The 15,799-nt window shown below is 37.5% G+C and overlaps 1 protein-coding gene across 2 annotated transcripts in view; it reads left to right on the plus strand.

Moving 5' to 3' along the window:
• The window catches only part of il11ra (interleukin 11 receptor subunit alpha), a 73,417-nt gene that overhangs the window by 35,766 nt on the left and 21,852 nt on the right, over window positions 1-15,799 (plus strand). For both annotated transcript variants that reach the window (XM_030148885.1, XM_030148886.1), the window contains exon 2: window positions 10,395-10,491. In XM_030148885.1, the coding sequence (XP_030004745.1) occupies window positions 10,395-10,491 (97 nt within the window). The remainder of the gene's footprint in view (window positions 1-10,394; window positions 10,492-15,799) is intronic.

Genomic DNA, 15,799 nt, shown 5'->3' on the forward strand with positions numbered 1-15,799 from the left:
CAAAGCCAAAGATGACCTCCTCAGTTGTCTTATTTGGTCTTAGGATAACCCTACCCTAAATACTTCAAATATTATTTGTTAGTTACCCATTGGCCATTAGTTATTATGTTGTTTAATGAAACAAAAGTTATGTGTAGTTGTTACATTTTTCTGAATGGTTTGGGTGATACATTATGGAAACATTTGTTGCTCATAGGCTACTGTACTGTTTACACTGTTTTCCACAGGCTTAACATTTTAAAAACTGACCCCTAATTGCCTAAATCCCATCAGGAAAGACCTCACTTGTTCTTGCCCTTAGCCATGACGACCCAGTTCTGAGATAAAATATGCTGGCTTGATGGTTGATCCTCAAAAGTGGCTGCCTGCCAAAAATAGCTTAAGATTTTTGGGGTGGGACCTTAGATAGCCAATCACCACATTCCTCTACACACACATATAAAGTTAAAACAGACCCACCATCCAACCACAGCAGAGCTAACAGTCATGCTACAGGTTAACTGACACTGAAGTGTGAGCAGAAACCTCTAGCTCCAGGGTAAGTGGACAGATTAGCACTTTACTTTCGGAGAACAAAATGTCAAGGATGGAGAATTGGAAACCTCTGTGTAAATATGTTTACTGGACCTTGTCCTCTCTGGCATTACAGAGGAAAAACAATCAGTGGCCTGACAGGAAAACACAGACAGGGAGGGGGGATAAGGACCCATAAAGTTGGTGGTGGGGAGGTAGCGATAAGAAACAAAAAACGGGAATTGAAGGAAGGGCAGAAATCTTTTAGGGGAGTTAAGGTAAGGTGCAGGAGGGCACATGGATTTTCTAATCTCTAGTTACTTCAGAGGAAGCAGGAAAGGGAAGATGACATAAATGACATAAATGTGTTTACTGAACCTTGAAGGAGTTAATGACATTAGAGGGCCGAACGAATGACTCAACAGTGGGGGGGAAAGGTGTTTGAAGGCTGAAAAAGAGGTATATGACAGACTGAAAGTGGTCGATAATGAACGGAAAATGTATATTAGGTCTGTCTGGACTTCACAGACGTCTTCATCAATCTCCACTTATCCTCACTTAACCCATTTAAGTCAGCAAATATTTCCTGCTTCTTTACTTGAGAAGTAGTAGATAACTGTATATGTCTTTAAATATTCAGGGAGAATTCCCCTTTAACAGGCCATTGAATAACAATATCACAGCTGTTATGAATAACAATATCACAGCTGTTACACTGTGATTTTCAGGTTATTATTGCATCGTCTTTAATTTATATTAATGGGAATGTTACTTCTATGAAAATATTGTATAATTTGATTGTAAAATATTCACAATCTTGCAGCTTTTGCCTGGATTCCAAGTGTTCTTATTGAAAGAGCTATTACAGAAATGTTTTATTTAACAAACAGTCCCAACCAGAGAAATCCCCCACGCTGCACGCTTGCTTTTTTGGAGATTTTTCCTTGTTTTTCATAACCTTAAGAAGGCATGAAGGGACCGATAGACAGAGGAAAAGGAATGTAAGCAAACAGGGAATACAGTAGTCAGCGCGATCTGAATTTGCTGTGTGTGCTGGGAGAAATTGCAGTGGCGTAGTGGTGAATGTAACGTCTGCGTGCTAGATGATCGGACGCCAATGGCAATAGACTTTATCTCTGCCTCCCTATAAAGTCTGTGTACATTATTCTGCGAGCCACTGTGGGTGTGTTTGTCTTAGCTGTTCATGCAAATAGAGTACTTCTCTGAAAAATAAATGAAGAAATCCAACATCTGCCCTCAGGTCTGTAGTAAGTACAATGTGTATGCAATAATGGGCTGCAGGTGTACTTCAGTGAATATTTCAAAAGGTCAGGGGGATTAAGAGTGACCCATGTGGGATGGTTAATGGACCAGAATGCCTTTTTCACACAGGTTAAATTGTTAATATCAAGATTGTTTAATGGGATCAAACTATTTAACCTTCAAAAAACCAAAGTTGGCTCCCGGTGGTGAACAGAAAATCATATTCAGAAGAAAATTCAGAGTCAGTGTTCAAAATTATAGGGAATATTTATCTGATATTTCAGCTTTCTGTCTGAAATTGAAGAAACTGGTCAAGGATTTTCAAAGATTTATAATGTATGAAAACAGGAAACAGAGGAAACTATGAAGGTAGTGAGGTAAAGTGAAACTTCTACCGTTCTTTGATTCTCATAAAAGATATGATTTTCAAGGTATTTTAGTTTTTACAATGTTGTGTATCTCCCTTGAGGCTAAAACCTAGAAAACAGAATTCTGTCCTTGAAACAGAGTGTCTGTGTCTGTCAACACTAATATAGACATTTTTCTGTACATTTGGGCCTTTCATCCACACATAACAGTGTTCCAGGTCACAAAAACAGATTATTAAGACTACAGTTTGTGTGTATCCATGTGAAGGGGGAAAACTAAGAGATTGGAAAACAATCATATCCATTTTGCTCATGTGTATTTTTGCTTTAATGAAGCTGCACCTGAAGTATCAAATCCAGGTCTATGAATTAGTGTCTAACATGCAGTAGACTAGTACGCTAGTGCTAGACTAGTGCGCTTAAGAAAACATAAGTTTAGAACTGAACTTGGTTTTGCTTCTTTACCTTCATCTATATTATAAAAGCCAAGTGACCTCTGTGTGCGTGTATGTGTATCTGTGTTATAACTGAAAAACTGGACAGATCTAGCCTTTGCCTTTTGGAGTTCGGTATTTTGGCTCAAGGATCAGACAAGCGAAAACGGCATATTGATACGACCAATAGTTTTTAAGTTATTAGTTGTTTTCAAAATTACTATGGGCTTACAAGCAACCCACAGAGGTGTCCATTCACAGCTGCAAAAAGGGAGGGGGGGGGGGGGGGGGGGGGGGGGGTTGGATCCAGATCAGCGGAACCGCATGATGGGGGAACCGGGTCCGGTTGTGATCACACACTAACAAAGTCAGTCTGGTTATTACTCTTCCACTCCGCTGGTCCCTGGTCAGACCCGGCCTGTTAACGTCCCCTTCCAAACCCCGCCCCTGCCGTAACATGGTGACAGACTGTTCTGCACAGACTCCGATCAGACGGACATGAGTTCAGCGGATCCGGACCCAGGACAGCTCCCCATTTTATCAACTCTACTGTGTCTAGAACCTGTGGATTCCCATGGGTCAACGTGCCAGTAACAGATTAACCCACAAAGGCCTATACAGTCACCGGTGACCAAAATCATCCACCTGTTGATCCACTAATCCTACCGATACATGTAAATAATTGGTGTAAAATGCTGTTTGTTGTGTTTTCATGGTCATCAGATCTGACCCATTTGGACGTTCGAAGGCTCCATAGTGATTGTGGAAACACTGTCATCTTCTATAACATTGATTCACCAGTAAAACCCATGGAGTTTGATCAGTGACAGTGTACGGAGACACTTGTGTTCTTTTTCTTCAGTTTTCTCTGTTTCTGATTTAATAACCCTCAAATTCAATCTGAGGTTCTATGAAAATCTAGTCTACACGATCAGAAAATTAAATATAGGAAAATACCTAATTTTCACTAAAAAAAGGCAAAAAAAAAGAGGATGATCTCATAATAAATGGTGATAAATCATTTAAGACGGGTTAAGATGGAAAAAGTCATTTGGGAACTGCCATAAAAGTGGCACTGGGTCTTTATGGGTCAAAGCCTCTGCACTGGCTATGTCCAGTATTATCCTTTAGCAGGAAATGATGCAGTCCAATAATTTTGTGTCAGATATGAATGAGAGGAGATGGGTTTAGTAGATTCTTCCTGATTGTGGCAAATAGCGATACACAATGATTAACTTTAATACAGGAAAAGGTGCTGCCATTGTACACATTGTATAATAAGTGCAGGTATTATGATGTTGTGATGAAGTTTAATCATTTACCAATGTCTGTTATCTTTGTTGACTATTTATGCTAATTTATCTCTGTCCAGGAAACTGAAACCAAGACATTACAGGGTTTGTTTAAAGTTTTAAACCTTATTGTTGGATAAAGTTTGAATTTGTCCTAATTTTACTTGGCTTTTGGGGACACACACCAGCATAGTTTTAGTTACATTGGGTGACATTCATCAGGCTTCTTTTATTTTATCTATTTTATCATTTTGGTTTTCTGAGGTCTGCTGGCTCTCTATTAAATGAGCAAACAAAACACATGAAATAATGACTGTTATCTTAAGTGGAAACGGCTGGTGTAACATTTCAACCATAAATATTTTCCTTTAACTGAAAATGGGGGTTTGCACCTGTTTGTGATTAAATGTTTAATATCATGCCTTAAATGAGGCAACTGATGCAGTACAATATAAGGCTAGACTTTTATTTTTATTAAGAAAAGAGACAAAATTATGGTCCTTTTTTGACGACAGCTCTCAATCCAAAATGGCAGAGGGATACAAATGGAAACAGAAAAAAATGGATTCTGATCAGTGCAATCTTAAAAACCATACAAGAACACACAACACAAGCATAATACCAATAAATAATAAAAGTTTTGCTCTGCTTATGTAAACATTAAGCATAAATTTGGATTCACTCAGCATACATTATTTTATTTTTACATTATTTTACAATAATACAGAGAACAGACAGCACAAAAAGATGATCCTGTGGTGCTTTTTGGGAACCTTTTTCAGCTTTAGCTCTGTTGTGTTGCAAAAGAAGAATAATATATAATACCATTAAGTTTTTCTTTGCTCTGAATCACCTGTTTATTCTTCCATCTGTAACCACCACAGAACATGAATTATTTCAGTGGACATAGTGGGTTACTGCATGTTGAGATTCTGGAAAGGTGTTTGTTCACACCAGATGAGTAGTTTAATCTTAAACCAATTAGAATCCTGAGTTAAAAATGTTGTAATGAGAGGGACCTGAATTTAAAAGTTTATTTCTGTCGACAAAACATTAGTTTACATTGTATTAGAATATACTTTCTCAGTGATTTTTAAAAAAAAAAAGGTTTTGTGCTCCATTTGCACCCACTAGAGCAGTATTTCTGAAGTTGACATTTTTCTAAAGTGTTGGTTGGAGTTTGAGTAGATGCTAATTTATCGTGCATCATTTGTGTCCTTGTGTGGGCATTCTGCAGTCGGTGAAATGATTCAAAACAATGGAATCCCTGTCAGAGTTGGGGGCTGATATAATATAGAAATGTTCAACCTACAGTACATTTATGATGAATTCTAGCTTCCTACGTCACCATTCATTCTCCTATTTGTGTCCTTTTGTGCAGCAGAACTCCACTCATTCCACTTTGTCCGTAAACATAAAAGCAGCAGCTCTTAACACCTTCTGCTGACTCAATACAACTATTAGTCTATCACTGGAGAATGTCTCACCGTGCTTCTGTAGAAACATGGCATTGAAAAATTCAAAAGGTGAAGTGGGATGATGAATAGTCTCAGAAAAACACACCGTTCTTGAATGACTTGAAAATGTCAACATTTTCCTCAGCGAACTTTGTGGTCACTAATGGCAGAATAAAAATGAAAAACATCTTTGATTTCACATTGTTTTCATCAGGAGTTTTGTTGTTACATAACAGGGATACACAACCAGACACACACTTTTAGTACAAGTCTGGCACACAGTGAGCTCTGTCATTTTATTCTTGGCTTTGGTGGCACCTTTTTTTTGTTTACACTTTCTGTATACAGTATGTTTTGTTTTGGCTCAAAGAAGTTCTATGTAGTATTGACATTCCAAAATGTCAACAGCAGAGGGACATTGTGTACCAGAAGACATCTAGAACCAAAACCACCAACGGTGGTGGTTATATCCACAGACTGTATCACTCACTGAATAAAGTTTAAAAGTCATTGTTTACACACATCTGTATCTTGATATCATTAAGTTCTCTGCTTCAACAAAAATTAACAGTCATTCAAAATAACACTGTCTTACAATCTTCACATGCTGCATCAGCTGATAGTTTACATTATAGCTCTGTTAGCTTAGCTCTGTTTTTAGACTGAAAACAGCCACAGTAAAACCACAAATACCTTAGATTTCTGTACGGTTTGTGTTGTCAATAGCTGAACTAAAGATCTGTTTGGAATCAAACAAACAAGATCAGAACTGTCACAGTTTGGTCTGAACCGTGGGTCAACAAACGGCAACTTCGCAAAGATAATAACATCACATAACTAGAAGCACTCGGAGAGCGCAGACCTCCGCCAAGGCTGATCAGTGGCCCCCCCCGTGGGCCCCCCCACGCCAAGGAGGTTATGTTTTTGCCAGGGTTTGTTTGTCTGTCTGTTTGTTTGTTTGTCTGTCCGTTAGTGTGCAACATAACTCAAAAAGTTATGGACAGATTTTGATGAAATTTTCTGGTCTGCCCCCCCCCCCCCCCCCCCCCCCCCCCCGTGGGCCCCCCCACCCCCGATCACCACCAAAATTTAATCATTTCTTCCTTATCCCATTTCCAACAAACCCTGAAAATTTCATTAAAATCTGTCCATAACTTTTTGAGTTATGTTGCACACTAATGGACAGACAAACAGACAGACAAACAAACCCTGGCAAAAACATAACCTCCTTGGCGGAGGTAATAACTTTATATCTTCATAAGCCTCATAATCAAACTTGCCTATGTAGAAGAAGCACTACCATTTTATTGTCAAACTACATGGTGAAAACAAGAGTGCTTCTAGCTTTTATGACTCTGTTACTTTCTTTGACTCTTACTGGTTCTCATCCCATCTGGGTACTTCCTGACACTTTGGTCAAAGGCCATGTGGTGTTAGTTTTCCTCACCATGTTAGACCAGCAGATTGACTCACTACTCCCTCTAGTGTTATAAATCTCCCGGCTTGTTGGTGTAAATCAGCTCAGTTCTTATCTCTACAATCCAATACATTGGCATCTTTGACCTAACTTCAGATGTCTTTGTTCTGAACACTCTAAAGATAAATTTAAGTGATATAGTTTTTTTTTTTTAATATTTGAAAGTAGAAATGCAACATTTAGCCCCGTAAAAACAATTTCACTTATGCTTTGCTTAATCGAAGTAGCTGACAGTTTGTGTGACCAGAAATAAATTGGTTGAATCTGTTTAAAGTCACATTTGTGAAGTGTAGCATTAGTTAGGCTTGTTTCCACATTACCAGACACTGATGGCTTATTGATTAACACCCAGCCACAATCATTAGACAGACTGTTAAAGTTTCAGCTCTCACCCTTTTTGATGCCAGCGTCGATCACTGCCAACACTGTCTGTGATTCCAACTCCTCATGTCGCTGTAGGTTTTGAAGGTTCTGTAATCTCTGTCACTCATTGTAGAACTGTAATTAAAGTTGCTGAAATGACAGAAGGGTTCCTGAGATACCCCACAAATGCATGTGTGGAAAAAGGTGGACGTCATCTGAGGGCTTTAGAGCTTACAGACACAGAAGCTGCAAAGACCTTCACTCTTTATCACATTCAGGACTTCTGAATCCTGCTGTCTCTATCCTATGAATATAGTGAGTACAGTCTGTTGTAAAGGTCTCACAAGGATGAAAACATCAATAGTATTTCATCATGCTTTCATTACAGGTCAGGGTGTTTTTTTTGGTTTTTTTTCCCTTTTGCCCTTTTCATCTAGTGCTCACCACTTTGTGTGACTGTAACAGTGTTACAGTTTTGATTCAACAAAACACAATGCGTATTCTATGAAATGAAGATGGATATGAATAGACAGGGTGGCCACAAAGTCGCTTTCCAATTTAAAAAAGGGGTACAAAAGCAGTTGATGAGATATGTTAATCAGATTCGTTCTATATACTCAGTGGTTATCAAAGTTTTTAATCACATTATGGGATCATGTGCAGTCAAATCATTGGTCCATTTTTCTTCAATGAGAGGTCAATTAGTGCAAATGTTTACCTTGACCTTTTGATTGAATGTGTCACCACAACTGGATGACCTTCAAGCAACCATCCTTTTCCAGGTAGATGGTGCACCACCACATTGGGGACTGCATGTTGGTGGGTTCCTACATCAAACATTTTGCAGACCAGTGGACACCTCGTTCTCCAGATATCGCTCCCCTAGATTTCTTTCTATGGCGTTATGTTGAAGATATCAAGGATCAAACAAAGATAGAGGACATCAGTGACTTGAAGCAGAAGATCACTAATGTCATTGACACCACTGATGAGGCTATGATACAGCCAACATGGAAACAAATCCAGTACCGTCTGGATGAGCTTCATATAACTAATGGTGTCCATATAGAGGTGGATTAAATGAACCAAAAAAAAAAAATTCAACATCTACTTTTCATTTTGTAATCAGTTCCACAGATTTGTCTATTCATTTAATAAATTTGTTGAATTGTAAAGGGACTTCATGGACACCCTTTATGTTTTCAACATTGGTGTATGAGCTTGTTTTTTCCTACCACTATAAGCCATTTAAAGCACCACATAAACAAAGACTGCATCTCACATAAACATGAATATCAAAACGATCTAAAGTGACGTTAACCAGATGAAATGGTTGTACAGGTTTTATTTGAAAGGTTTTTATGCATTGGTTATTTATTATCTGCTCTAGCTTTTCCAAAGTTTGTACAAATATATGGTTATAATAATGGTCCAAAATGATGCCATTACATATTTTTAGATGGAAACAGCCATAAACCCCCATCTTGAGTAAAGTTATCTCTCAAACTGCCAGCAGGTAAAATTTACCCAGAGCTGTTTGTCACTTATTATTTTTCAACATGATATCATGACTTGCATCAATATACACGCCACTTTTAATTGGTGTGTTACCTGTTCGGATTATAAGCTTTATGCATGTGTGTTCACACTGTTATTAGCATTATATACCACGCACTCAGGGTTAGGCTTAGTGTTATGTGAACTGGAGTTCTTTGCATCGATTGGCATCCGATCAAATCACGTTGAATAACACGCGAAAGCTCAAAAATAGGTAGATAAAACACACCAAATGCCATAAGATCTGGTGTAACATGCAGCATGATTTCATGAGATCAGTCTGTATTTTTAATGAAATATGGAAGTTCCCCCTAGTTTGTTTTCTGAAATTACACCTATAGTTAAATACAGTCAAGATAAGTTCAGACTAAACTTTTAAGGCAGTGATACTGACCAAAATAGAAAATGCACCCAGAATCGCCTACTTTTTGACAGTCTAGATCCAGTATTAATCACTTTCAAATGGATGTTCACTTCAGTTATCTAGATTCTAAAGAAGTCAAATATTTGTAAAGGTTAAAAATATAAGTGCGTAAATGGGAGGATTATAGATTGTGGCAAAATGCTGATGTTTTCTTCGAAGCCATTTCATGTGATTTGCATTGACGGTTGAAGATATTTTAATGACAAAGCCAGACCAAAACACAGAGCATGAGTAAACGGACTCATGTTATGACTTGAGACATTCCTCTGTGACGACAATGCTTTCGTACAATGACAAAGCACACACAGATGTGGTAGCACACGGGTCAATTTTACCTGTTGGCTGTTTTAGGAATATAGCAACCCCTGGTGGTTCTCATGTTAAGGAGGTTGGAACTTACCATGATTTTACACCTGTTTCCTTTTTTTTTGTTTGTACACTGACACTCTACTCTTACATGTGGCTTATGGGTTAAAATTGATGATGACTGGATGATCTTTAGCCCAAAACCAACAAAGGATTTCAGAGTTTCTGGGATGAAACAAAGCCAGTGGAATCTCTAACGTATTCTCCATCTTTTTTATAGGAAATGTGTTTTTAATTTTGCAGAAGCTACAGTGACAAACAACAGCTGACCATCATCTCATTTACTCTTTGTTTTGACAGAAATGACAACCCTGTGCATTGTGCTTTTCAGGAAAAAAAAAAAAAAAAAAAAGCAGGCAGAGCTTTATTTTTGAAGAGATAACGTAGAACATGTTTCCTCATGTGAAGTATTAGCTCTCCTCTGCTTTTCTGAAATTTAATATAACAGTCCTTTAGCATGACCTTTAGGTATGGTTCTTATTATATTAATTGTTTTCTACATTGTGCTTTTTAACATCAGATGTTAATTTATCTTGTTATTGGGAAAATTGGGCTTTTGTTGTCATTGACTTAAATGCAGCTGTATTTATTATTAAATATGTGAAGTAAACATGCTGTCTTTTGCCAGATTTTTGCACACATGCAAACTCTGATGGCTTAAAAGTAACATTTACAACAAATCTGGACGTTTCAGAGTGGTCTAATTATTTCCAAAGCTGTTTGTGGTTATTACAGAGGAAATTAGCCAAAGAAATGAGACATTCAGGCCATTGCATTCTTTCACCTTTAAATTTGACAAAATTGGTTGAAAATAATGTTGACGATAATGATGCTGCTTTGGTTTAAACTAACCTCAGATCTCTCCCATTTGTCTCTCCAGATGCCAGGCCTTTTGTCCAGTCCTGTGTGTCTGACAGTCATCTGGTTTTTATCTTGGTCGCTGTGTCCCAGTTGTGCTCAGATTCGGACTGATGAAGGTAACAGACGCACACACCGCAAAGCGACACAGAATCACACTTGTATATTTAATAGAAATCAACTTTAAATGTAGTGGTATGTTAGGCGTTTATTCGCGGCTGTGGTTTCACATGCAAACAAACATGCAACAGGCATTCAGTGCACACATGCAAACACACATCCTGTTAAGGATCAGCCCTGGATTCCTTTGTGGACTATTTTAGGCGCCCTTGACTTATCTGCGCTCAAAGCATGCTTATGGGATCTAAGGCTACTGCAGAAAAGAGGAGGGTGGAAACACTTCCAAAATGTGTGCAGTAATTAGATAGAGTGCACCCTTTTCTCCTGTATTCACCGAGGAAATACCATGAAACAATAACTTCCACACAAGTTGATCAGAGCTCATTTTCTTGTCATTGTTCTCTTTGTCTCCGAATGAGGATGTTCCAACTTTTTGTCGACATACTTAAATGGTTTTTTTTTTCTTTGCAGACATTAATTCTATTGTTTATGGTTTTAGGAGTAAAACCATGTTGATTCTTCCTGTCTTTATGTCTTTTTCTGCATCTCCCATCTCTTTCTAAAATTAGCCCAATTAATCACTCCAACAATAAGAATTCTCGCCCTTAGCCCTGCAGGTAAAGCTGTCAAGAGTTTTCCGTTCCCATTAATTTTACCCCACAGCAGCTCCAGAGTCCTTTTTTTTTATTGTTTGGAAAGTACTTAGTTTCATCCAGCTTGCAATTTCTGTGTCCACCCTGCCATCTGATTTCAATGTCAGGAGCCTTCCTGTATGTGCTAGTGTGCACATGTGTGTGTCTGTGTGCTGGGTTGTATGTTTATGCGTGCATATGTGTGAGGTTTTATGCATCAGCGTGTGTGTGTGCATGCGTGTGCTTGTGTCTGGGCTCCGTTGCCAGAGGCTGAATCAGATATGCGTGGAACGCTGCGGGTTTGGGGAATAATGTTCTTCACTGCCAATAAAACATGAATACACACATTCAGACCAGCCAACTCTTAACACTGCACCGAGGCCCCAGGTAACACACAAACCCAGGGAGGGGAGTGCGTGCATGTGTCGGGTGGTGAAAGCGAAAAAGAAAATCTGCTTAAAGCTGGTGAGATGGACCAAAAAAATAAAAGATTTAGATTGACACATGGGCAAAAAACCCCAACAAAAAACAAAGAACAGGATGAATTGATGTGTACATTTACTAATCACAGTTTAACCCGTAAAGACCCAGTGCTACTTTTGTCTTAGTTCCCAAATTAATATTTCTCTCTATTTAACCTTTCCTTAGTGAATTTTCACCATTTGTCATAATATTATCCTCTCCATTTTGCATTTTTTTTCCAGTGAAAATCAGGTGTTTTCCTATATTTTCCTCACTGATCATGTACTTTAATCATCATGCTGAGATAACATTTGAAGGTTATCATACCAAAAACAGAGAAAATTTGAGAAAAAGTGACTTTTTCAATAAAATATATCATTAACTGAACATAATCCAATTGTCACCATCCATTGTCATTTATCCAACTCCATGGGTTTTACTAGTGAATCAGGGTTTTAGAGGATGACTGTGTTTCTACATTCACTACAGAGCCTCTGAACGTCCAAATGGGTCATATCTGATGACCATGAGAAGATGACAAACTGCATTCTAGACAAATTTATTTACATGGATTGATGGGATTAGTGGCTCTAAAGTTATTAAACATTTTAGATCAGTAGATGCTTTTGGTCAGTGGTGTATATTTGGGTCTTTATGGGTTAAAGAAAGTTTAATGTACTAAAGTTGAGTCAGTGCACTTTGAATCCATTTAATTGAAGAGAATTAGCTTTCCCTAATTATGTAACAACCTTTACTTGCTGATTTACAGTCTTTTTCAGTGTTGACTTGTATATGTGTATCATCTCATCTGAATAATATTCCAACCCTCAAACCCATGGTCTACTAGTGGTTATGGTTATTTTCTGGAGACTTTGTCCATCCATGAACTCTTGTAAACCTTGGAAATACTGTGAACATACCCTGTGAACTCAGTTTCAGGTTGTTCATGTTATTCACGTTTTTAAAAGATACTTTCCAGATGTAAACACTTCCAGATGTAGTTTTACTTTTTTCACTCTAAAACAGTTTAAACAAAAAGTTTGGTGTTGACATTATCGGTTATTATGTTAATGTTTTACTGGTCTGACCAACTTGAGCTCATATTGGGCTAAAATGATTTTAACATCATTGATTGTTAATATCTTCAGTGAAATTTTGGCCTGGATTGGACCCTTTGGTGGGTTGGTTTCAGTCCTCGGACCATATATGTTTGACAACTGTAGTCTAGATGGACATATGGATTTTAAATCACAAAATGTTTGTTTTTAATCCTTTTACTTAATGATAATCTCTAAAAGACTCCTAAAACTAATCATGTTTCATCTTAAATTATGGGCTGAACATTTAATCAACACAGAACGTCTTTCAACAAATAGCCTACTTCCTCAACCCAAACAGACCAAACCAATGAAAAAGGCAACTGTATAGAGACATACCCTTCACTGTAAGGTAACACAGTTATATTAGCCCACACTAATGTTATAGAACTAAGATTTTATACTCATTAAGTACACAAAAACACTGCAGTACAGTTTATAGTAAAACATAACATAAAAAAAATACCGACAAACCTTGAGTCCTTATCAACTATAAGTAAATGTTATTAACAATTAGCAAACACGTCTTAAATATTGATAGACATGGCAGGGTTTATGTTCTTCCCTTTGTTTACGACCTTACGGTTCACTGATTTACAGCACTAGCCTTTCAAAATAAAAGTCCAGGTCTTAATTTTGTAAACAATGGCACACTTTATGTCTTGCTTTTTTAACCCTTTATTGGGCAAGTGACTATTTTTGGTAATTTCCACATATACTACAAGACAGTGACAGCAACTGTCACAGTTACAGTGAGGACAGTGAGTCAACAATCTCAGGTCCAATGTGGTCTACAGGGTCTGTAAGGTCCACCTCTGCATGAACAGTGAGTGTACCTGCTTTGTTAGGTACCATGAAGTAATGGTACTTGTGTAAGGAATGATGTTCAAAGGGATAATGTGGATGTTGACAGGTGTCTGGATCAGCACTTATGTTGTTGCAATGTTCACAAATACGTGTTCCTAGCACCTTACATGTATTTGTCATGTATTTTTTATGTTTATTTCTTGGATTTATTTATTTTTTGCCACCTCTGGGTAAGGAATCAAGTATGGTAACTTCATTGACCTTGATTTTCTACATGACAATAAAAAAATTTGAAAAATTTCACAAAAGTAATAAAGTTTTGTTAGGTCCTCCAATAGCACACATATGGTTGATATTTTAAATTTCAGAGTATTTCTATGAGTGACCTATAAAAGGTTAAAAACACATTAAAATAAATCTTGGTAGTTCTTCTCAGTTTAACTGGACTGGAATAGCTCTTTTGAAAATATTTCGTCTCTCATCCAAGAGACTTCTTCGGTTCTGACCAGTCCAGTTGAACCGAGAAGAACTACCAAGAAGATGACCTGGGCAAGTGAGAGCTGACACAGACACATTAAAATGAACAAATTTTGCAAGTACATTTAACTGCCTTTAAGGTAATTTACAATAGGTTTATGAAAAATCAAGGCTTCCACTTTCTTGAACTTGACTTTTTAAAATGTTAGCGCACTTACATAACCAAAAGCTGGGCTAAAACGAATTAAGTTATAAAGTCAAAATCATAAACAGTACAGAAAAGTTGCATTTGATAAATCACTTCCTGTGCACACCACAATAGGGGGAGGGGGTAAAAAAAAAAAAAAGGCTTCATTGTCCTTTTTTCTTTGCGTATTTGTCTCCTGCAAAGAAAAAAAAATACAACCACAAAATAACTGTGGAGCATTTTACTGCTCTTTTTCCCCAGCTGTTTCATTTAGAGTGCCTGCTGAAAAAACAGTGGAAAGGCCAGAAAAGCAAGCTTTAGGTGTTGGTGAAAGCCAAGTATTGAAGGCCCTCGGTGCAGCCCGCAGCTTGAGTATGTGTAAAATTTAATTTAGGATTACCGTAGTTGGCCCCTGAGGGCATACGAGGTAATTACAGCAGAAGATAATATAAATAAAGCAATATAGAGAATTACAAAATAATATCCTCAGCTTCCTTGTCCCCTTGGACTTCCAACAAGTGCAGGACATTTTTTTTTTTGTCCCTTGTGATAGCAGGAAAATCTGGGACAGAGAGTGAATTTGTAAGAAAAAGTTGAGCGGGAAAAAGAAACACAAACTCAGCATAAATATTTTGTTGCTGAGAGAGGAGAGGCCAGCAGGGAGTGTGCATGCCTGTGCGACGGAGGTTGAGAATTAATGAAGACGTGTGCGTGGCAGACTGGCAGCCCAAGTGATGTTTTTCCACTCTACACCGACTGCAAATGCCAGCTTTCATATAACTGAGCCAAGCTAAACATGCACACACATACTGTGCACTCTGGCTCTGCAGATAGAGTATCAGCTCTGCAAATTACACTCACCACAAATATTTACTTTGGTATACAGTGGACTGCTTCAAATCTGTAGTGCTGGCAGAAAAGTCCTTTTGTGGCTTAAAGAGTTCTTCAAGATATGAACGAAATTGATGTTTGGGTTAATAGAAACACTTGAAAAATGATGAAATGATCAGATTTAGACTGTTTGCTTTTACATCTGTTTGCTCTGAGCACTTCACCTCTGAAAATGAATATATAACCTTCACTGACACCAAACACTTGTGTTTTATAATTATTTTTTGAGGATATGGCTTCATTTTAGTTTTCAAAGCCATTCGTTTCCATTGTTCTTCTGAAAAGCCAAAATAAAATCTCAGGCATTGAAAATAAAACCAACAAAGAAGACTGAACTGTATATGGTCAAAACTTTTTATCACAGTTTATCGAATTGTGATTGATTTGGGTGATTATTATGATTATCTTTTTATTTTGTACTACTTTATAAGCAAATACAGCCATTTAAATTTATATTTCAAAATACTCCAATTTGGAGATATGATTGATTGATTTGTACTAATAAGACAATTTATTAACTGCTGGTATTGACAGAAGTTGGCAGCAATAATGGACATTAGATAATATTAAGCCTCTAAACTGGAAATACTTTGAAAGAACATAATCACTCAAATTCACGTCCCCATGGATTTTCATTAGTAATTTCATCAAACATCTTCTCTGATGAAACTAATGGTTGGATTCATTTCAAATTTTATATATATCTTCCTTTGGACAATGTCTACAAAGTCTGTTGACAGTTTTGATGTAGTTT

Source organism: Sphaeramia orbicularis, chromosome 12 (assembly GCF_902148855.1).
Source record: "Sphaeramia orbicularis chromosome 12, fSphaOr1.1, whole genome shotgun sequence".
Classification (NCBI taxonomy): domain Eukaryota; kingdom Metazoa; phylum Chordata; class Actinopteri; order Kurtiformes; family Apogonidae; genus Sphaeramia; species Sphaeramia orbicularis.